The following is a 17876-nucleotide window of genomic DNA, read 5'->3' as shown; positions in this document are numbered from 1 at the left end:
AAATCAACCAACACAATGTACAGAATCTGGCAAACAAAATAAATGGAATTTTTCATTATACTCATTACATTTTAACTGCTCAAATCTTAGCTTAAGAAAAAAAAAAAAAAACTGCTGAACTTTTTTGGGCAACTAATAATTGAGATTGTTTGCTTGTGCAACCTTAACATGAAAGTATTTTGCCATGTTGATGCTAAAAGATTTTCTCCTTAAATGAGATTAGGAGTGACCAGAGGGTTTTGTTTGGTAATTTTATTCTATAATCCCAGAATATGCAGGGAAGATGTTTGTATTTATGCGTAGAATAAGATTTACAAGATAACTGAAATATATACACGTATAATCAAGAGTAGATTAGAGGTTGTAATCAAACACAGTTTCTGCCTGTTGGTCCTTTTGCTCTAGTTGTGTAAAGTGACAACAACTATACTAACGTACCATTTCTTTCAATCAAAAATATTTTTTAAAAACAGTTTTCTATATTTTTTTGGTGTTTGGTGCAACCAAGAATAATAGTTGAATTGAAATATTTTCAGTTTGATTAAAAAAGCTTATTTAGTTTCATAAAAGGGTTTTTGTTTTTAAATTTTGTAAACGTAAAATGGTTTCCCTTTTTTATAATTAGAAGACAAAATGGTTACATTTTTTTTTTTTAAACAATCAAAAAGTGAATAATCAGAAATCAGAAGAACAAACATCCGCTAAGTAAAAGGATCAAAGAAAAGAAATAGTTGAACACGTGTCTGCCGAAGTCATGAACAAGTTCTACAATTGGTAATTGTCCAAGAAATGTCTAATGTCACGTGCCCTATCATGATGCATCTCAATACCAAGTAGAAAAGATGTTTCTCCAACATCTTTCATTTCAACCGTTTCATCAATATACAACACTAAGAAAAATGAATTTTAGTCCACTAATGTTGAGATATTTGCATTAGTCCACTGTGTTTTCAACAAAACCAAAAATGATGTCACAAACTCTATCAAATTTTAAATACCACTATACGTGTCTTTTATTTTATTATATATATATATATATATTTCCGTGAGCGTCTATACTTCTTTGAATGCGAGCCCATATGTTCATTTTTTCAATTTAGTCGATGCTTTCACTTTAAGTGAACTCTTTTGTTAATAACATTGCTTTATGCGGTTATCCTTTTTCCTTTAAATCCATGTTAGTCTAAAGTTATGTTTAATACACGAGATGACTATTCCATTAAGAAAATGAATAACTATTACTAAGAATGAAATATGGTGGAATGAAATAGCTATTTTTGTCCTTTAATATCCCCATGTCCATAAAAGGGCAGAATTTTCATCTAAATTAGATTAGATAAGCTTCCTTTAACTTAATCTATAAAAATGCTATTTGTTCGTCTTACATATGAAAAGCACATGTATGATGTATTAATTGATGCATGCTTATATGATTTTAATGTCATTTCTTTTATTCCTTTTTTTTTTTTTTTTTCTAAATTAATTTTTTAGGCCGAAATATAAATAACCTCATTGTCATTGAAGAAATATATATATAACCCGCTAACCTTCAATATTATTGGCTCTTAATTATGGTGATCAGGCCGACAATCGATATTAGCTTTTAAGAAAAGAATGTCCAACAATGAAGAAAATGATAAAGTAGAGAATAAAATAAAGGAGCATAAAATATATATATATATATATAAAAGAGGAGAATAAAAAAAAGAATAGGGTGAAAACAAAGATAAGGATAAAGGAAGAGAATAAATGAGGATATAAAAAAGAAAAAGAAGACGTAAAAACAAAGAAAAGAAGAAATTAAATTCTTTATAAACCCACCTCTGTCATAGTTTCGGAGGCACAACAAATTTGTATTTTCTTGTTGCAAAGGTGTAAAAGGTCTTTGTGATCACAAGAAGCACAACAAGCTCGAAGCTCCATAGTATAGTAAGTACTACTCTCTCTTCTTCTTCTTTTTTCCTGTTATCTCTTATTTTCAGTTGTATTATTTTGTTCTGACAACATTATTTCTTTGCTAGCATGATGTTATAATATGTGTTATTATTATGTTCTATCTGTCTATCGTTCTTTCTTTTGTTTTTTGTTTTTAATAATAAATTGAACAAGAATAAGTGAACGGAAAAATAAAATAGTTTTAGTATATATATATAAGTGAACAACAAAATAAAAAGAAAAAAGAAAAAAGAAAATTAAAGAGGTGGATATTTCCCACTATTCAACTAGATAGGGACGGAGTTAGAGGGGTCAATTTTAAATTAGGGTATACAAATTTATGAATTTAGGATAAACAAATTAAGTCATTTATCAAAAAAAAAAAAAAAACTATCCTTGTTACTAATTAAAGAAATCCCTTGTACAGATATAGTTCTGTGTAATAGAGAGTGAGATGGAGAGAGAGGGGGAGCTTCGACATTTCCTCCATGAGCGTCATCTGTTGATCTTTAATGAAGAGCTAGACAAGGATTATAGAATACCATATTGCGATGGGTGCAGAAAAAAAATATCGGGTCCTAATTACAGTTGCAAAGAGTGCGGTGACTTCATCATTCATAAATCATGTGCAGAACTACCCCGCGAGTTGGAGCACCCGTTGCACCCCAAACATCCCCTCCTTCTCACCCATTATTATTTGTACGGGAAGAAACGCAAATGCGATGGTTGCAATAGAGAGCATATATGGGGCTTGAGTTACCATTGTTCTGACTGTAATTTTAGCCTTGAAAGTACATGTGCTTCTCTACCGCTCACCGTCCAAGCTGAAATTCATCATGAACACCCATTGACCCTCATGCGGAGATCTGTTTCTTTCACTTGCGACGCCTGTGGGAAAGAAGGCAAAGGCATGTTTTACTTATGTGCTCTCTGCCCATTTTTGGTCCATACAGAAGAATGTATTTTTGGTCCATTGCTTGTCAAACATATCCGTCACAGACACCCTCTTCACCTCACCAAATCCCTCAAGCCTCAGCTCAATCAATCTGACCATCGACTTTGCCTACTCTGTGTTAAAAATGTGAACACAAACTACATGGTTTATTATTGCTCTAGTTGTGATTTCGTTACCCATCTTCATTGTGCTGCAAATATAAATATGGAAGGGGAACAGTGGGAGCGTATTGAATCAACAAGTATGGCTAAATACGAAGATCCGGGGCTTGATGGCGGATCTATTGATCCATTACCATATGTTGTCGAGAAATCCAAACTGGGAGAGGACAATATTGAAATAGCCGTGGAAATCAAACACATTAGTCACGAGCATGACTTGAAGCTTATTGATGAGCAGCTCGAGAACGATGAAAAATGTGACGGGTGTATGTGGCCTATCTCACCTCCATTTTACACATGTACTCAATGCAGATTCTTTCTTCACAAATCTTGTGTTGAATTACCCAGCAAAAATTCACACCCACTTCATCAACACCCCCTCATTCTCCTCACCGAGTCACTTTATGTTAATAAGTATTTTATTTGCAATGCTTGTAGACGCCGTTCTAATGGCTTCGTCTACCATTGTGACAAATGCAACTTCGACCTTGATGTCCAATGCAGTTTGAGATCTGACATCATGAACCATAAAGGTCATGAGCCACACCAACTTATTCTCTCCAGCACATCAAATGATGAGAAGTGCAGTTCTTGTGATAATGACGGAATAATTTTTTGTTGTGCTTCCAGTGATGATTGTAAATTTACTCTGGATTTCAGATGCGCTACACTACTGGCTATCATAAGATACAGATCATATGAACAATTGTTCACACTTTGTTATAAAAGTGAAGATGATTCTGATGACGAGTATTATTGTGATATTTGTGAACAACCACGAAATCCAAAGTATTGGTTCTACTATTGTGCAGATCTCGATTTTCCTGCGCACCCCAAATGCATTCTTGGAGAATATCCAAATATCAAGTTTGGGAAGACTTATAAGTTTGACACGCACGAACATCCCCTCGCTTTTGTTGACAAGAGCAAGGGCGCCCATCCTCGATGTAATAAATGTGGTGATTTTTGCGATGGTTTGAGTTTTGAATGTGTCAAATGTAATTTTAGTCTTCACGCTGACTCTTGGTGCTTAAGAAGATGATTGGTGTTTCAGTCTACGCAGCCGGTGTGAATTGTAATTTCTGGTTGATGTCCAAAAAAACTACATGGAAAATTGTTCGAGTAATAATCAGAAATATCTTTTCAGTGTTATCATTTAATAATTAACTCTTTTTTCTTACCATTATTTATTTATATATTTATTATTATTTGGGTTTGATTTTTATTGTTAAATTTGACGAGGGAACATGCATGGAAGCTTTGCGTTAATATATTCAAGCAGATATATATATTTGCTTGAATATATTTGCGTTAATATATTTGATTTTTATTGTGAAAGCTACCCAGCTTTCACAATTGCAACTTATTTTTATCTGTTCGATCGTATACTTATTTTATTATCTTGCAGGGAAAATAATTGCTACCGTAAGAGAAGAAGAAACTAATTAATTAAGCACTTGAAAAATTGATTACCAGAATATATATTGACATAACAGAAAACCCAAAGACTAACGAAGCCAAGAAATTAAGTGAAATACAAATAATTTTCTTTCACATATAATATAATTACGACAATTTCATCTCCTTGGAGTATTTTGAGGCATAGTCGTTTTTATTCACCATGCCTGGATATATATATATATATATATATATATATATATATATATATATATATATATCAACTAAACTCAGCCGCCAAATATATATATTTTGAGATATTGTCACAATAGAGATATTGTGGTATCAAAGTTGTCTACTCTGGTTCTTTAAGAGCTTTTTTGCTCTTGTGGTTTATGTTCATGAATGAAATCAGAATTTCTTTTCTTTTTTTTTTTTTAAAAAAAAAAAACTAAACTCTATACTTTCATTTTCTTTTTTCATGGGATTCCTAGACCTACTCAGCATTCAGCAACCCCCACAATTGGGAGTGTAATCGAACTATGTCAAACTAAGTTTTTTTATTTTTAATTTAGTTTGTTTAATTTTATTTCAACACTAGTTAAGCTTGAGTTTATTACTGATCTAACTAATTAATTCAAACTAGGTTATTTATTTTTTAAACAAGTTCGAGTTTATTCATGAGCTGCTCGATTAACTAATTTATTTTTCAACTAGGAAAAAAAAAATTAATTCCCTCTCACATATAATATAACGACAATTCCATTTCATTGACAGTATTTTCAGGCATATTCGTTTTCATTCGCCATGGATTCCTAGACCTACTCAACAACGTACCCCCTACAATTGGGAGCGTAATGGAGCTATATGTCAAGCTAAGTAATATTATTATTATTATTATTATTAAAAAAAAAAACAATTGGTTTCCTTAATTTTATTTCAACACGAGCTCCGCTCGAGCTTATTATTGAACTAAATAATTAATTCAAGCTAGTTTAATTATTTTTTAAACGAGTTCGAGTTTGTTCATGAGCTGTTCGATTAACTAATTTATTTAATTTTATATAATGTAAATATTGTAGTTGTTTATATATATATATATTGTAAATCTATACTAATTGTTGATATAGTTGATCGCACCACTTGAGTCCAAATAAAAACGTCTAACAAGTAACACCGAGGAATATCGGCACAAAACACTCCGATGCCTAAGTCAATGGAATAATTTTGTGAAAGGTAGGAAGTTAAGAGAAATTACGGTGAATTGTATGCATACCTTAGACTTAGGCTTTTGATCTTCTTTATAAGGGGGGTCCTAAATAAGGCAAGTAGGCCAAATCTTAAAGGTATCAGAAGTCAAGGGTTTGACATAGAAGATAGTAGATCTTCGTGGAGATCTTTCCTAAGTTCCCCTCGCCTATTCCATTCTTTATAGAATTGATCTTTTCTTTTAGGACGCCGGATCTAGAATAGGCAAAAAAAAAAATTTGGGGTAAGACACTTTCCTTGTATAACCGACTTCGTATATATGTACTCTGTCGGTTATGTAACTCCTCGGTTAAGTACCATCAATTGAAGTGACCTTGGATTGGGTCCCTTCGGTTAGCAACGATCAACAGTATTCGAGGGTGTATGTCCCCCTAGCGATCAACCGTCTGCTCGGGGATCAACAGCTCATCGGGACCCTACGAGGCATTTGATGTACCTTCCCTGTCTAGTAAGGATCAACTTGCTTATGTTCTTACAAAGCCTCTCGTGTCTCAACAACTTTCATTCTTAAAATCCAACCTCAACGTCTGTTCCTCACTATCAAGTTTGAGGGGGCGTATTGGATTAGAAGAGCCTGAAGAGGATAACAGCAAGCTCAAGGATAACAAGAAGCTCAACAACTCAGACAAGGATAATGTATAGCAGATAGGATATCTTATCTTAAGTCACTTGTAATTCAAACATAAAGTCATCTGTAAATTGAATCATGTACATCCACTTGTAAAGGAGATCACGTTATACAATTATAAATACAAACACTGCTCTACACATTCAGTAGGCAGAATCATACAGAAAACACGTATCATTACAAGACAAAATCTCATATTTTGTTAACCGTCACTAACTAATTACATCATTGAAAGGGTACCCAGGACGAAATGAAGAAGACTCGATTCCCTGTGTTTTAGAGAGGAGAACATTTATAATGTGCTTCTCTTAAACTTTCTAAAGAAGCTAAAGAACATAAACACGGAGAGCAATATCCATCATGTCTTGGCCAATCTTCACCGTTTATAATGTGCTTCCAAGTGCCAAGTTGAGCTGGACAGTATTTGAGAAACTAGGCCAAGCCCTCTTGCCTCTCCCACCTAAGGTCCTCGGAAAATTCAGAGAGTGCAGCCCGAGGATCGCCATTAGAAATAGACAAGTAATATTGGGCAGTCCCATCGTCAACTTGCATGCTTCTCTTCAAAGAATCAAGAACCTTCCTCTTCCCTTGTTCAGAAGTCATCTTCTTCAGCAAATGGCTAGACTTTCTATCAGGACCACCTTCAAGATACAACACTGCCACTTCCCTTTTCGCATAGCTATCTAGCTCCATGTAGCATGTCCCATTTACAAGAATGTCAGGATTGCTTATAGGGATTAACAACCTCTCCCTTGAGTATATGCCATGGTCACTCATCATGTTGTTCAAACGTTTTATCTCCCTAACCTGCTAACAAAAATAAAAAAGAAAGATCAATGACTTTGAAGAGAAAACAAACTTTGATATGGTTAGCAGACAAAAGGGTTACAAAAAAATTTTAACAATCGGAAGTGAGTAACCAAAAGAACATGTTTCCACAAAGGGAAAGGATCAAAACATAGGAATAGATGAATATGTGTCTGGCCAAGTCATCAACAAGTTCGACAATTGATATTTGTCCAAGAAATGTCTCATATGGAGAATGCTCATGAGGCAACAGCTAGTCTAATGTGAAGCTTTGACACCAATATTTCAATAAAAATGACTACATATATCCATAATTCGACTCTATCATGTTTTCAACCATTTCTCCATCAAGTATCATCATCAAACAATTGGCAAATGTTCCATGATACAAAACCTTAGGTAGAACTTACCATTGAAAGCTGGTTTGCAAAGGGAGGGTGTCCAAAAGCTATACACATAATTAAGATTGTATTTAAGTTATATGGGACACTTAGGATCGTAAGTATTACCACGTTTTGTGGTCGACGTCCACAACATCCCATTCTATATTTCTATCCCATAGGTCACACCCCTCCGTGACTCGAACTCGTGACGTGGTGCCTGACTCTGATATCAAATGATACATATAGATGTGTATGTATGTGTATATAAGTGGGTTTATGTGTATGTATATGTGAGTGTGTATGTGTAATGAATAAATTACATACTATAAGATAAACATATAAACTTGAGATTAGATTGTTTAAGATTTGGTTTAATTTCTCTAATTACTAAAATAATAAATCTTAACCATATTAAATAACTAATAATTAGTATACATTTTTTTTAAAAAAAATCACGATATTTACTTTAAATATGGAATGAATAAGTTAGTTGAGTAGCTCGTAAACAAGTTCAAGTTCATTCAAAAAAAAAAATTGAACAGAGTTTGGACAGATTATCTAACTCGATGATAAGTTTGAACTCAGCTCGTTTTCAAAAAAAAATTAAAAAAACCGAGCTCGAACATTCAACACTCGGCTCAGCTCCATTAGAGTCCTATGCAAAGGGCATGATGTCTCGCAAGTCGCAAGAGACTAGCAATCACCAACTAAAAGCTAAAATTTCCAAGCGAGGCTTCCATAGTACAAATACTTGCAAGCCTGGCAGCATATTGAAACATATCGAATAACCTTTTGCATTTTATCAAGGAAAATACTGACATCACAACAGATCATTCAATGCTAAACTGATACAAGCTTCTTTCTCTCCTCTCTCCACCTCTTTTTCCTGTCTTTCGCCCACGTTTTGGAGCTCCTACTTTGCTTTTCCAACACCCAAACAGAAACAACAAGCCCTTCCAGCAATTAAACAACAGGAAAAGAAATTGGGAAACATGTATTGATCACATGGCTTTACAGAACCTAGTGCCAATAATGACAACCAAACAATCACAATCCTGATAAAACTTGCACTCATAATAATCTATCACATGAAATTCCAGAATTCTCATACCAAATATTCGACTTTGGAACTTGAATATCTCTTCATTTTGGGGATTTACAATTTTTTTTTTTTTAAAAAAAAAAAAAAATCACACTCAACCAGATAATTTCGCTTCCTTGAAACATGTCTCCCTAGAGAACCATGAAAAGGAGACATCAATGCAATTCTATAATTTCTTTGTATTTCCTCAGTTTTCGCAGAAACCAATCAAAGCGTGTGAACAATTATTTTTCTTTCTTCTTATCTACTTGCTTACAATTTTGAAGAATAATCATAGTTAACCACCATAACTAGGACACTAGAGAGACAACAAAACAGAAAAGAAAAAAGAAAGATTAATTTTGTTGTCGTTTCCCACTCTATCTCGGCAACCAAACAGCTCTCAAATCCATACCTGAACAGAGTACTTCACAGCGAGACTGGCAAGGCTGTCCCCCCTCACAAGGCAATGCGAAATGGCGAACTTGCTGATCCCACTGTCCCTCCAGAAGCTCCCGGAGACAGGCTTTCCAACGACGTGCTTCAGCTTCCAAGGCGCCTTGAAGGAAATGGCGACGAGCTCGTGGTCGGAGGCGACGGAGTTCCAGAGCCGGCACACGCAGCTCGCCCGAGCGATGTCGGGGACAGGAAGCTTTTGGAGGATGAGGCGGAGGGTGTCGCGGCACGTGAGAGCCCAGAACTGGGAGTCCATCGGGGAGATCACCACCGTCGCTGCAGATTTGGAGGTGGTGGTGGGTGGGTCTGGTGTTGGAGGATTTGGTGAGAGATATGGAATTTTTGGAGGACGGCCTTGCGAGTAAGTTTTTTTCCTTTTTTATTTTTGGTTTTTGGTTTTTCTCAGGTTGGACCGGTTGTTGGACAAGATTGGATAGGTGGGAGTAGATTAAAAATTTAAAAGTCATTGCTTGACTTAGACAGCAAGTTTTAGAAGAGTTACCAAATTAACCACAATTATCCATTATTCATATATGTGAATACAGTTAGCAAAAATTACTATTTAAATATAAAGCAATTTTAAGATATGCTAAATAACTATATCTACATTCTCTTTATATATAATTAATAAATTTATCAAAATGATATCGTTTTGAATTTGATATAGGGTTATGTCTAAACTCAAAACACTAAAAATAGACCCAAACTATTTTCAAAATTATTTAAAAAAGACCATAATAGAGACTTAAAGAATACCCAAAAAACTAAAATAAACCCAAAATATCAATTACTTGATATGCGAAGAATAACAGATAATAACCGCATTCAATAACCGCACTAATATAGTTAATAAGCATAATACAGATACAAATACCTAAAAGTGATAACTGCATCCGTGTGTGCAGCCCTACATGTGTACAATCATTGTTTTGCTTCAATAAAATTGTATTGTCCTTTGTAAAAAAGAGAAAACGAGATAAAATAAGGACATAAAGAAAATGAGTGGTTTAGTTAGATTCAGCTCGCCCTGACAAATAGATTACAAACTTTAGAACTTCAAAAGTTTAAAATAATCTACACGATTTCAAGCTCCTTCAGTGGAGGTTTCTTGCACAACAACACATAAGCAATACCAAAGTATCAATGGAATTGTAAAGAAAATCCTATGGCCCCCAGATCTAACATCTAGCCCTGGCACTGTGGCACAGTCACTGCCCGAAGTGGTAAAGATGGACAGACATCAACTTCACCATCCATGACCAAGCCCGTAAGCATCCATGTAACCGGCACCATGAGCATGACTATCATGGTGGTCATGGCCGTCATCATGACCATGATGATGGTGATGGTGATGATCACTGCTTTTTGCTTCATCAAACATCTTCTGAATATGCTCCGGTATAACCTCTTCCTCAACTTTTCTGACAGATTTAGGTAATGAGGACACAAATTGAACAATACTTTCAGCTACCTCATCAGCTGCATCCTCCTAAAGATCATCATCAAAACAAAGAGCTTACTGGGATTTCAAATGGCAACAGAACATTATAATAGCAAGACATCGAAACCATATGCCGTAATCTTCACCCTACAGGCTACACAAACTCTCAATGAAAATACTCCAAGAGATTATAGAATCCCAAGAGTAGAAAATATGCTGATAAATCAGATAATAGAACAAGATAAAGACGTACAGCAGGAACGCGATCAACATGTTTCTTAATTTACCACGTACGGTAAGCAACAGCATTACTTGAGTTTCAATTTATGATTAACAGATCATCATAGAATAAGCTTTATTTCAGCAGATTTCAAATCATCCTTAATCTTTCCGGTGATGAGCCTAAATCATCCTGCAGTACTCCAAATCATTAACTATGATTGGCATTTTCATGTACTGTACTATAATATATATATATATATATATATATATATATATATGCTTGGTTCTGCCCTGGGTTCATGAAAATAATGCTAAACAGTTAAAACTTGTACGGGAAATTAACAATTTACTTAAAAAAGTAATCACATTATTTCTGATTGAAGAAAACATGAGTCCTCGTCATGGCAACAAAAGTACACATGTAAGAGTACCAATAAAAGGTTTAGCTATCTCCAACTCTATCAAGAACTCCTTCAAAAGGTGAAAAGACAAATTGAACACCCTCCACCACCTAAACAGCCAAGCAGCCTCTAATATGAATCACTTCCTGAAAAAATACAAATTGTCACAACCTCGCAGCTAGCTATGTCCAAGGTAATGCATGGCTTCTTTTCAAGCTCATGCATCTGTCCAAGTTGTCAAAGAATGGTAAAATAATTTTTTTGAGACCCCTCCTTTTTTTTTGATAAGTTAAAAAAATTGTTGTAGAATGTTAGACTGAAAAAGACTTATAAAGGAGAAAAAAAAGGTTCAATAATTGTTAAGTCCAAAACCTAATAGAATCTGGCCAGATTTAATTTTCTCCAAAAATGAAAATTTTCTTTGTTAAAACAAGCTCTAATTTTATGCCAACTCCTCCCTATTTTCACCCCTTAGCTGTCAGTTTACAGCCCCAAAACACCTGACGTTAGTTATTTATTTATTATTTTTGTTTTTAATAATAATAATAATAAAAAAACCTAGCTCTCTCTCTCCAAGCTAAAACCTAAAACCTAGATCAATTTGCAAAAAAAAAAAAAATTCACAGCTGCAACCAGAACAGGTAGGATTTTCCAGGTTTTTTCTCAAACTTTTCTATTGAAAACTGAAATTCAGATTTCATATAGCCTACCTAAAATTTTCGTATTGTTTTTATGCAAAATCAGTTGCAATTTGAGCCCCAAAAACCGATTCCTAGAAGCTGTCACTTGCTGTCTAGCTTCTAATCAAGATTTTGGTAAGTGTTCTCAACAATCCTTTCAAGTTTTTGAGAATTCCTTTTCAATAAGATTTGAGTTTTCTATGCATGCTGCCAGCACTAAGGAAAACCAGTTGGATCTGATTTCTTCTCTTAGACGACATGGATATGGTTTAGACAGCATGATTACATGATTTCCTGAGTGTTTGACATTACCATAACATGTTTTATGACTAATTGATTGTGTTGTGTTGCACCGTAGAGGTCAAATAACAAAATTAGGTTTTTGCAGAAAATTCTACAGCACTGCAATGACCAAGAAAGGTGGGCTGTAGGTCCTTTTCGAAAAAGTTGTTTTGCAACAAAGTGCCCATAAAATAAACCCTCTTTGAGTTGTCTTTCCAATGATCCAAACCATGCGATCATTGGACACATGTAGGGCTTACAGAGGATTAATCTCCACTGACACGTAGCTGGAATTATAGCACACACACACACAAACACATTAGTTGAACATTGAGACCAGCCTATCTTTTTTGCCCAAGACCAGACATATTTAGGAGAACTTAAGGCTCGTTTGATTCGCGGAATAAACCCCTGGAATGGAATGGCTATTCCTATGGAATAGCCATTCTTTTATTTGGTTATACACCATTCCTAGGAATAGCTATTCTCATGCGAATAACTATTCCTTTACCAAAAAAAGGAAAGGAATTGTTATTCTTTGAGGAATGGAATAGATTTTCCAAAAAATCCATTAATTTTTGTTTTTTTTTTTTTTTTGCTGCAAACCTATAGATATAAAATAAAATTACAAAACATTTATGGGTGACCAACCACCACAAGGGGTGGGTGGCCGGCCACCCTGGCATAACTCCCGGTGTCATTGGTAACACCGGCATCTCCCATACATATCAACAAGGGTAGAACAAACAACAAGATTAGATTGAAAACCCAATGTTTCGACATGCGTGTGAATTCTTCAACCTACTTCATGATTAGCAAGGACCGAACAAGCATTAATCACAAAGAGCCAAAGAGCCATTTTGGGTTCACCTGCATCGACGTACCCCGCCATAAGCAAAGTCCACGACGCAACATTGGGTTCATGCATTTCATTGAACAATTGGGGGGCCGTCAGTGGTTCAGCCATGGTGGTTGGCCAACAAACAAATTTTCCAGTTTTTTTTCCAATCATTGTTATTATTATTTTATTTTTTTAATGTATTTTATTATTATTATTATTTTTTTTTTTTGGATTTTGGTACAATTCCAATAAAAGCATATATGTTGTCACCAAACTAAGAAATAAAAATAGCCATTTCATTACACCTTCTTTCATTTTCAGTTATGACTATTCATTCTCCTAATGGAAAAGTCATTCCACGTACCAAATGAGCCCTTAAGGTGACTTAAAAACCTTATAAAGATTTGGTAGTGGTAAGTGGTTCCTATCAGTGGGATGTCAGATTTTTCTGTGATGTACACGATTGGGAGGTGGACGTCATGGCTTCCTTTTTCTCCTTACTGTATTCATCCAAGGTGGCTCAAGATGGGGGGGACCGGCTTTGATGGTCCCTCTCTCGCAAAGGGTCTTTTGATGTTAGATCATTCTATAAGGCTCTTGCTTGCAAAGAAGCTTCTTTATTCCCCTGGAAAAGTATTTGGCGAACCAAGGCCCCATTGAAAGTGGCCTTCTTCGCTTGGACGGCAGCGTTAGGGAAAATCCTCACCTTGGACAATCTCAGAAAGAAGCGTGTCATTATGATTGATAGATGCTGCATGTGTAAAATGACCGGGGAGACTGTGGATCATCTTCTTCTTCATTGCGAGGTTGCACGCGCTCTTTGGTATGTCATCCTCAGTCGTTTCGGTCTGTCTTGGGTGATGCCTTCTCGGGTAATAGACTTATTCGCCTGTTGGTGGTCGGGGGGACGGTCCCGAAGCGCAGTCGTGTGGAAAATGGCTCCTTGTTGTCTTATGTGGTGCTTGTGGACGGAACGCAACGATAGACAGTTTGAGGACAAAGAAAGAACCATAGAGGAACTCATTTCCTTTTTTCTTCATTCTTTGTACTCCTGGACGGCTGCGTATCTAGCACCTCTAGGGATTAGTTTTAACGATTTCCTTGTATTGCTTCCTTCTTCTTCTTAATTGTCTCTCTTGTATACCCCCTGTATACTTGATTGCACTTTGCGTTTTTCTAATAAAATTCTCTTACTTATCAAAAAAAAAAAAAAAAAAACCTTATAAAGACTAGATGCAAGTGGTGTTGGGACCTACACTCTAAAGAGCAAGGGAAAAAGCTCAAAATTGCATGATCCATGTGTAGTAAATTGAACATACATGCATAGTGTCAACATTCAAGAAAAGCAATGTTCAGGAAAATCAAACAATGGAAAAGAATAAATGATAGACGAAAGCACTAACAATAAATAATTGTTCGTAAATGTTTACTTAGGTTGCTAAGGGAAGTGTATTGAATTCTTGAAGCTAAGGAACGAGGTAAGTAGATATGATCATACCTTTGCTTATTTTAATTTTTTTTTTTTTTTTAAATGTCAATGCAATTTTTTCTTAAAATTGTTTTCAAGGTATATGATACAATGTTAACCTTTATTTGATAGCCTTGTTATGCATCCAAAACTATATGTTTGAAAACATGTTAAATCTATGATTAAGCGCATGCTTCTAGTATGTAATGAATATGTCATAAATACGTTATGCTACTTGATGAGAAGTGAATGAAAAGAAAGAAAAATGAAGTAATTGTATGAATGCATGAAAAGGCTTCTAATTGTTTTTCTTGGTCATATGAAATGATGTGAAATGGTACTTGAGCTAATGGGCCCTCGCCATCTTGTATGGTCTGCTGGGAATGGCTCACTCGAGTGCACCATAGCTTATCGAGTGATGACCAATCCTAAATGCAGCTTCACTTGTGGCCATGGGAGTGGAGTCGAGATCCTTGTGATCGCCAACCCTTACACATAGGACGTCATTTGTATTGGCTGCTCCAAAGATTAAACGAAAAAGGTTTATGATATGCGTGAATGTTGACTTGTACTTTTTCATGTTTATGAAATGAAAGTTGTTTCCAATTGCATTTACTGTATGTTGTATCTACTTACCAAGGATTCGACTTACCCTTTGTTTTTATGTTTTAAAACAACCTAGATGATGTCGTGAATGGTTTTACAAGCTAGGAAAACTAGAGACAAGAACCTTCACCTAGAAGAGGATTAAATAAGTGCATGAAGCACATTAGTTGGTTTTGTTACAACATGTTTTCTATGTTAAGACTAAGGGTTTAGAGGCTAAGTTTTAATGGAGTGAGTTGTAATAACAATAATACGATGATTTAAGTTTTAATTTTTACGAGACATTTGGTTTGCTTTGATTTTTCAGTTTATGGAATTCTTATATCCTTATGTTTTTATTCGAGCGATGCATAATATCGTCTTCCTATGGGAATGGTGTGTTACACGGGGTTGTGGGGTTGAAGATCAGGAAAAAAAAAAAAAAAAAAAATTACATGAAGCAGATGGAGTACTTGTTTTGTCGCAGTGAAACAACTCTATACCTTAGTCCAATGGGAAATTATTTCTCGGAACGGAATTTGAGTTTTTGTAGGCCATGTCATTAAAAAATTAAGATGGACTCCATCTTCTATGCAACTTGTCCCATGATTTGGTAGTTTCTTCTTAAATACCTTAACTTTACACTGTCTACTCTAAATATTTTTTAAGATAAAATGTAATCAGTTAGGCACAACACCTAAAATATGCCACCAGCTAACATTTTCCTTAGTGGCAAGGCAGATCTAAAACTTGGTAATTCCAGTCACAAACTAAATAATAGTCAACAGCTCCATTCACTGACAAAGGACTGCACAATTAGTTAGGCATGTCTAAGATTTTTGCAACCTACTTCGTATAGTCTACAATACATTTAGCAGTAATAGTCTGGTTATTCTGATTGTCAGTCAGGGCCAAATTTAGAGACTGCCTCTCCCATTAGTCGAACAAACCCTACCTCGTAGAAAAGTTTACGTGGTAACCACAAAAAGTTGGATAATACTAGCTTGCAATCATATAGAGCTCAAAGCTCCATTTGATGTGCCAGACGAGGCTTTTTTTGGTGTTCTTGGGAGAACAATTTTAAATTGCTTAACTAGTGTCAAAAGCATTCCACCAATTATTATTTGAAAAAAGTCTTCTGAAACCCAACCAAGTGCAAGCTACATTCGAAACTAATGGTCTCATGGCATACTTCAATTTAAAGAAAAAAAAGGCACAACAGAGTTCCTAGAGATACAGAATCGTTACCTGAGGCCACCGCCCGCCAGAATGCATGACAAGAGCTGCCTGAGGAAGTGCATCCGCAACACGGCGTCCCTCTTCACTCCATTCTTTGGACCAACCACCAGACCAGAGCACTTGCATTGGCTTATCTTTTAACCCATCCGAACCACCCCACTCAGCTATATCAAAGCTGTTATTCATCTTCCTTCCCATACCCACAACCGCTCTCCTGCCATCCCTCCCCCTCAAAAGAACTCTATGTGTCTCGGCATCCAAAACACTAATCCCCTTCGAACAACACAAGTTAATCAACCTTGTATACAAAAACGAAACCCCCAACACTACCTCTCTAAGCACCGGGATTTCCAAAACACACAAAGGCAATGCCCCTAACCCTCTAGAATCAGTATCAATAAGCGTCACACTCCTCACTAAACCCGGATTCTTCAAAATCCAATTCGCGCTGAACCCCAAACCCGAATCGTGCAAAACCAAATGCACAGGAGCCAATCCCATTGTCTCAACCACTTGCCCCAACACCCTCCCAATCTCCTCAGGACCCAATTCAATTGGCCTAACCACCTTCCTCTTCGAAACTCGGTTCCCAATTTCCTCATAAGGAATCTGCCCAGTCTCAATCACCTTATCAAACGCCCAAAACAAACCCTTTTCTTGAATTTCATCATACACATCCAAAAGCCTCCCTAATACCCCATTCCCTCCCTCAACGACCTCTTCCACAGACTTATCAGAAAACCCATTTCCGGGTAAATCGATAGCAGCCACATGAACCCCTTTTGAACCTAAAACTCTAATAACTTCACGAAAAGAGTAAGAACTAAGACCCAGACCATGAACTAATACAACATTTTCAGACACCACTGGACCGTGTTCTATAGTGAAAACCTCAATGGGTGCTTGGTTTGGGCTCGTTTGGACCTTGACAATGCGGCCCTTTGAGTAGTGCTGGCGAAGATTATTGGGTAGGCTCAAAAACCAAGACTTGGGGTCTTGATGAGGGGCTAGATAAGAGAGGGAAATGAAGAGGAATGTGGTGAAGGAGACTAAGAGGGTGAAGTAGAACCAGAAAGTGAAGGGGTTTGGAGATGGGGATTTGGAGGTGGGTTGTGAGATCGGTTCGTGGGCTTTGGGTGATTGGGTTTGGGAGTGTGATTGCTTGGGAGATTGAGGCTGGTCTTCTTCTTCGGTTATGATCGCCATTGATGGGGTTTCGGAGCTTTGATAGCAATTACCACGATTAGATGGCAGTCGCGGCAGACGGCGATTGGAGGAGGCCGGTGATACAGTGGTCTTGAGCTGCTGGCACTGGCAGTTGCCGAGACTTAGTTCGATGCCACAAATTACCCAAATGAAGCCTAACTCGTGCGCAGCGTTCGGGCTACGCGCCTAAGCCCATTAAAACGACCGAAAAAAAAAAAAAAAAAAAAGAAGAAGAAGAAGAAAAAGCGTCCCTCTGAAAACAGCGTTGACACTTGTCAAGTTGTCATGGCGCAAGGGTCGCATGTAAAAGCAAACGTGGCTTCAGCTTTATAATATTCTTTTTGTAACAAATTAAAGAAATAAAAATGCTACAGCAGCTCTCAAATGTCTCCGGCCAGGAAAGTTAAAATAGCTATTTAAAAATTATAAATACCTACT

General features: G+C 36.2%; 3 protein-coding genes across 4 annotated transcripts; 1 reads left to right on the top strand and 2 right to left on the bottom strand.

The window, feature by feature from the left end:
• The first annotated feature begins 2389 nt into the window (after positions 1-2389).
• LOC133852646 (uncharacterized) lies at positions 2390-4093 on the top strand. The gene has a single exon (XM_062289412.1). It carries the CDS (start codon positions 2390-2392, stop codon positions 4091-4093), a length of 1704 nt encoding a protein of 567 aa, XP_062145396.1.
• A 2300-nt stretch (positions 4094-6393) lies between these two features.
• On the bottom strand, positions 6394-9483 carry LOC133850980 (F-box protein At1g55000). 2 transcript variants are annotated; one of them, XM_062287262.1, is made up of 2 exons: positions 9033-9483; positions 6394-7156 (listed from the first exon to the last, which is right to left on the bottom strand). In XM_062287262.1, exons 1-2 carry the CDS (start codon positions 9327-9329, stop codon positions 6779-6781), a joined length of 675 nt encoding a protein of 224 aa, XP_062143246.1. In that variant the 5' UTR covers positions 9330-9483; the 3' UTR covers positions 6394-6778. The 2 variants fall into 2 exon arrangements, with proteins under 2 accessions (XP_062143246.1, XP_062143245.1); XM_062287261.1 differs by having other exon boundaries at positions 6394-7153.
• Positions 9484-10050: 567 nt separating this feature from the next.
• Positions 10051-17619, bottom strand: LOC133851610 (protein AUXIN RESPONSE 4). The gene is made up of 2 exons (XM_062288102.1): positions 16242-17619; positions 10051-10562 (listed from the first exon to the last, which is right to left on the bottom strand). Exons 1-2 carry the CDS (start codon positions 17436-17438, stop codon positions 10320-10322), a joined length of 1440 nt encoding a protein of 479 aa, XP_062144086.1. The 5' UTR covers positions 17439-17619; the 3' UTR covers positions 10051-10319.
• Positions 17620-17876: the final 257 nt, after the last annotated feature.

This window comes from Alnus glutinosa, chromosome 12 (genome assembly GCF_958979055.1).
Source record: "Alnus glutinosa chromosome 12, dhAlnGlut1.1, whole genome shotgun sequence".
In the NCBI taxonomy this organism is placed as follows: domain Eukaryota; kingdom Viridiplantae; phylum Streptophyta; class Magnoliopsida; order Fagales; family Betulaceae; genus Alnus; species Alnus glutinosa.
The sequence above is the reverse complement of the archived record's forward strand: the minus strand, read 5'-3'. Positions and strand labels throughout refer to the sequence as shown.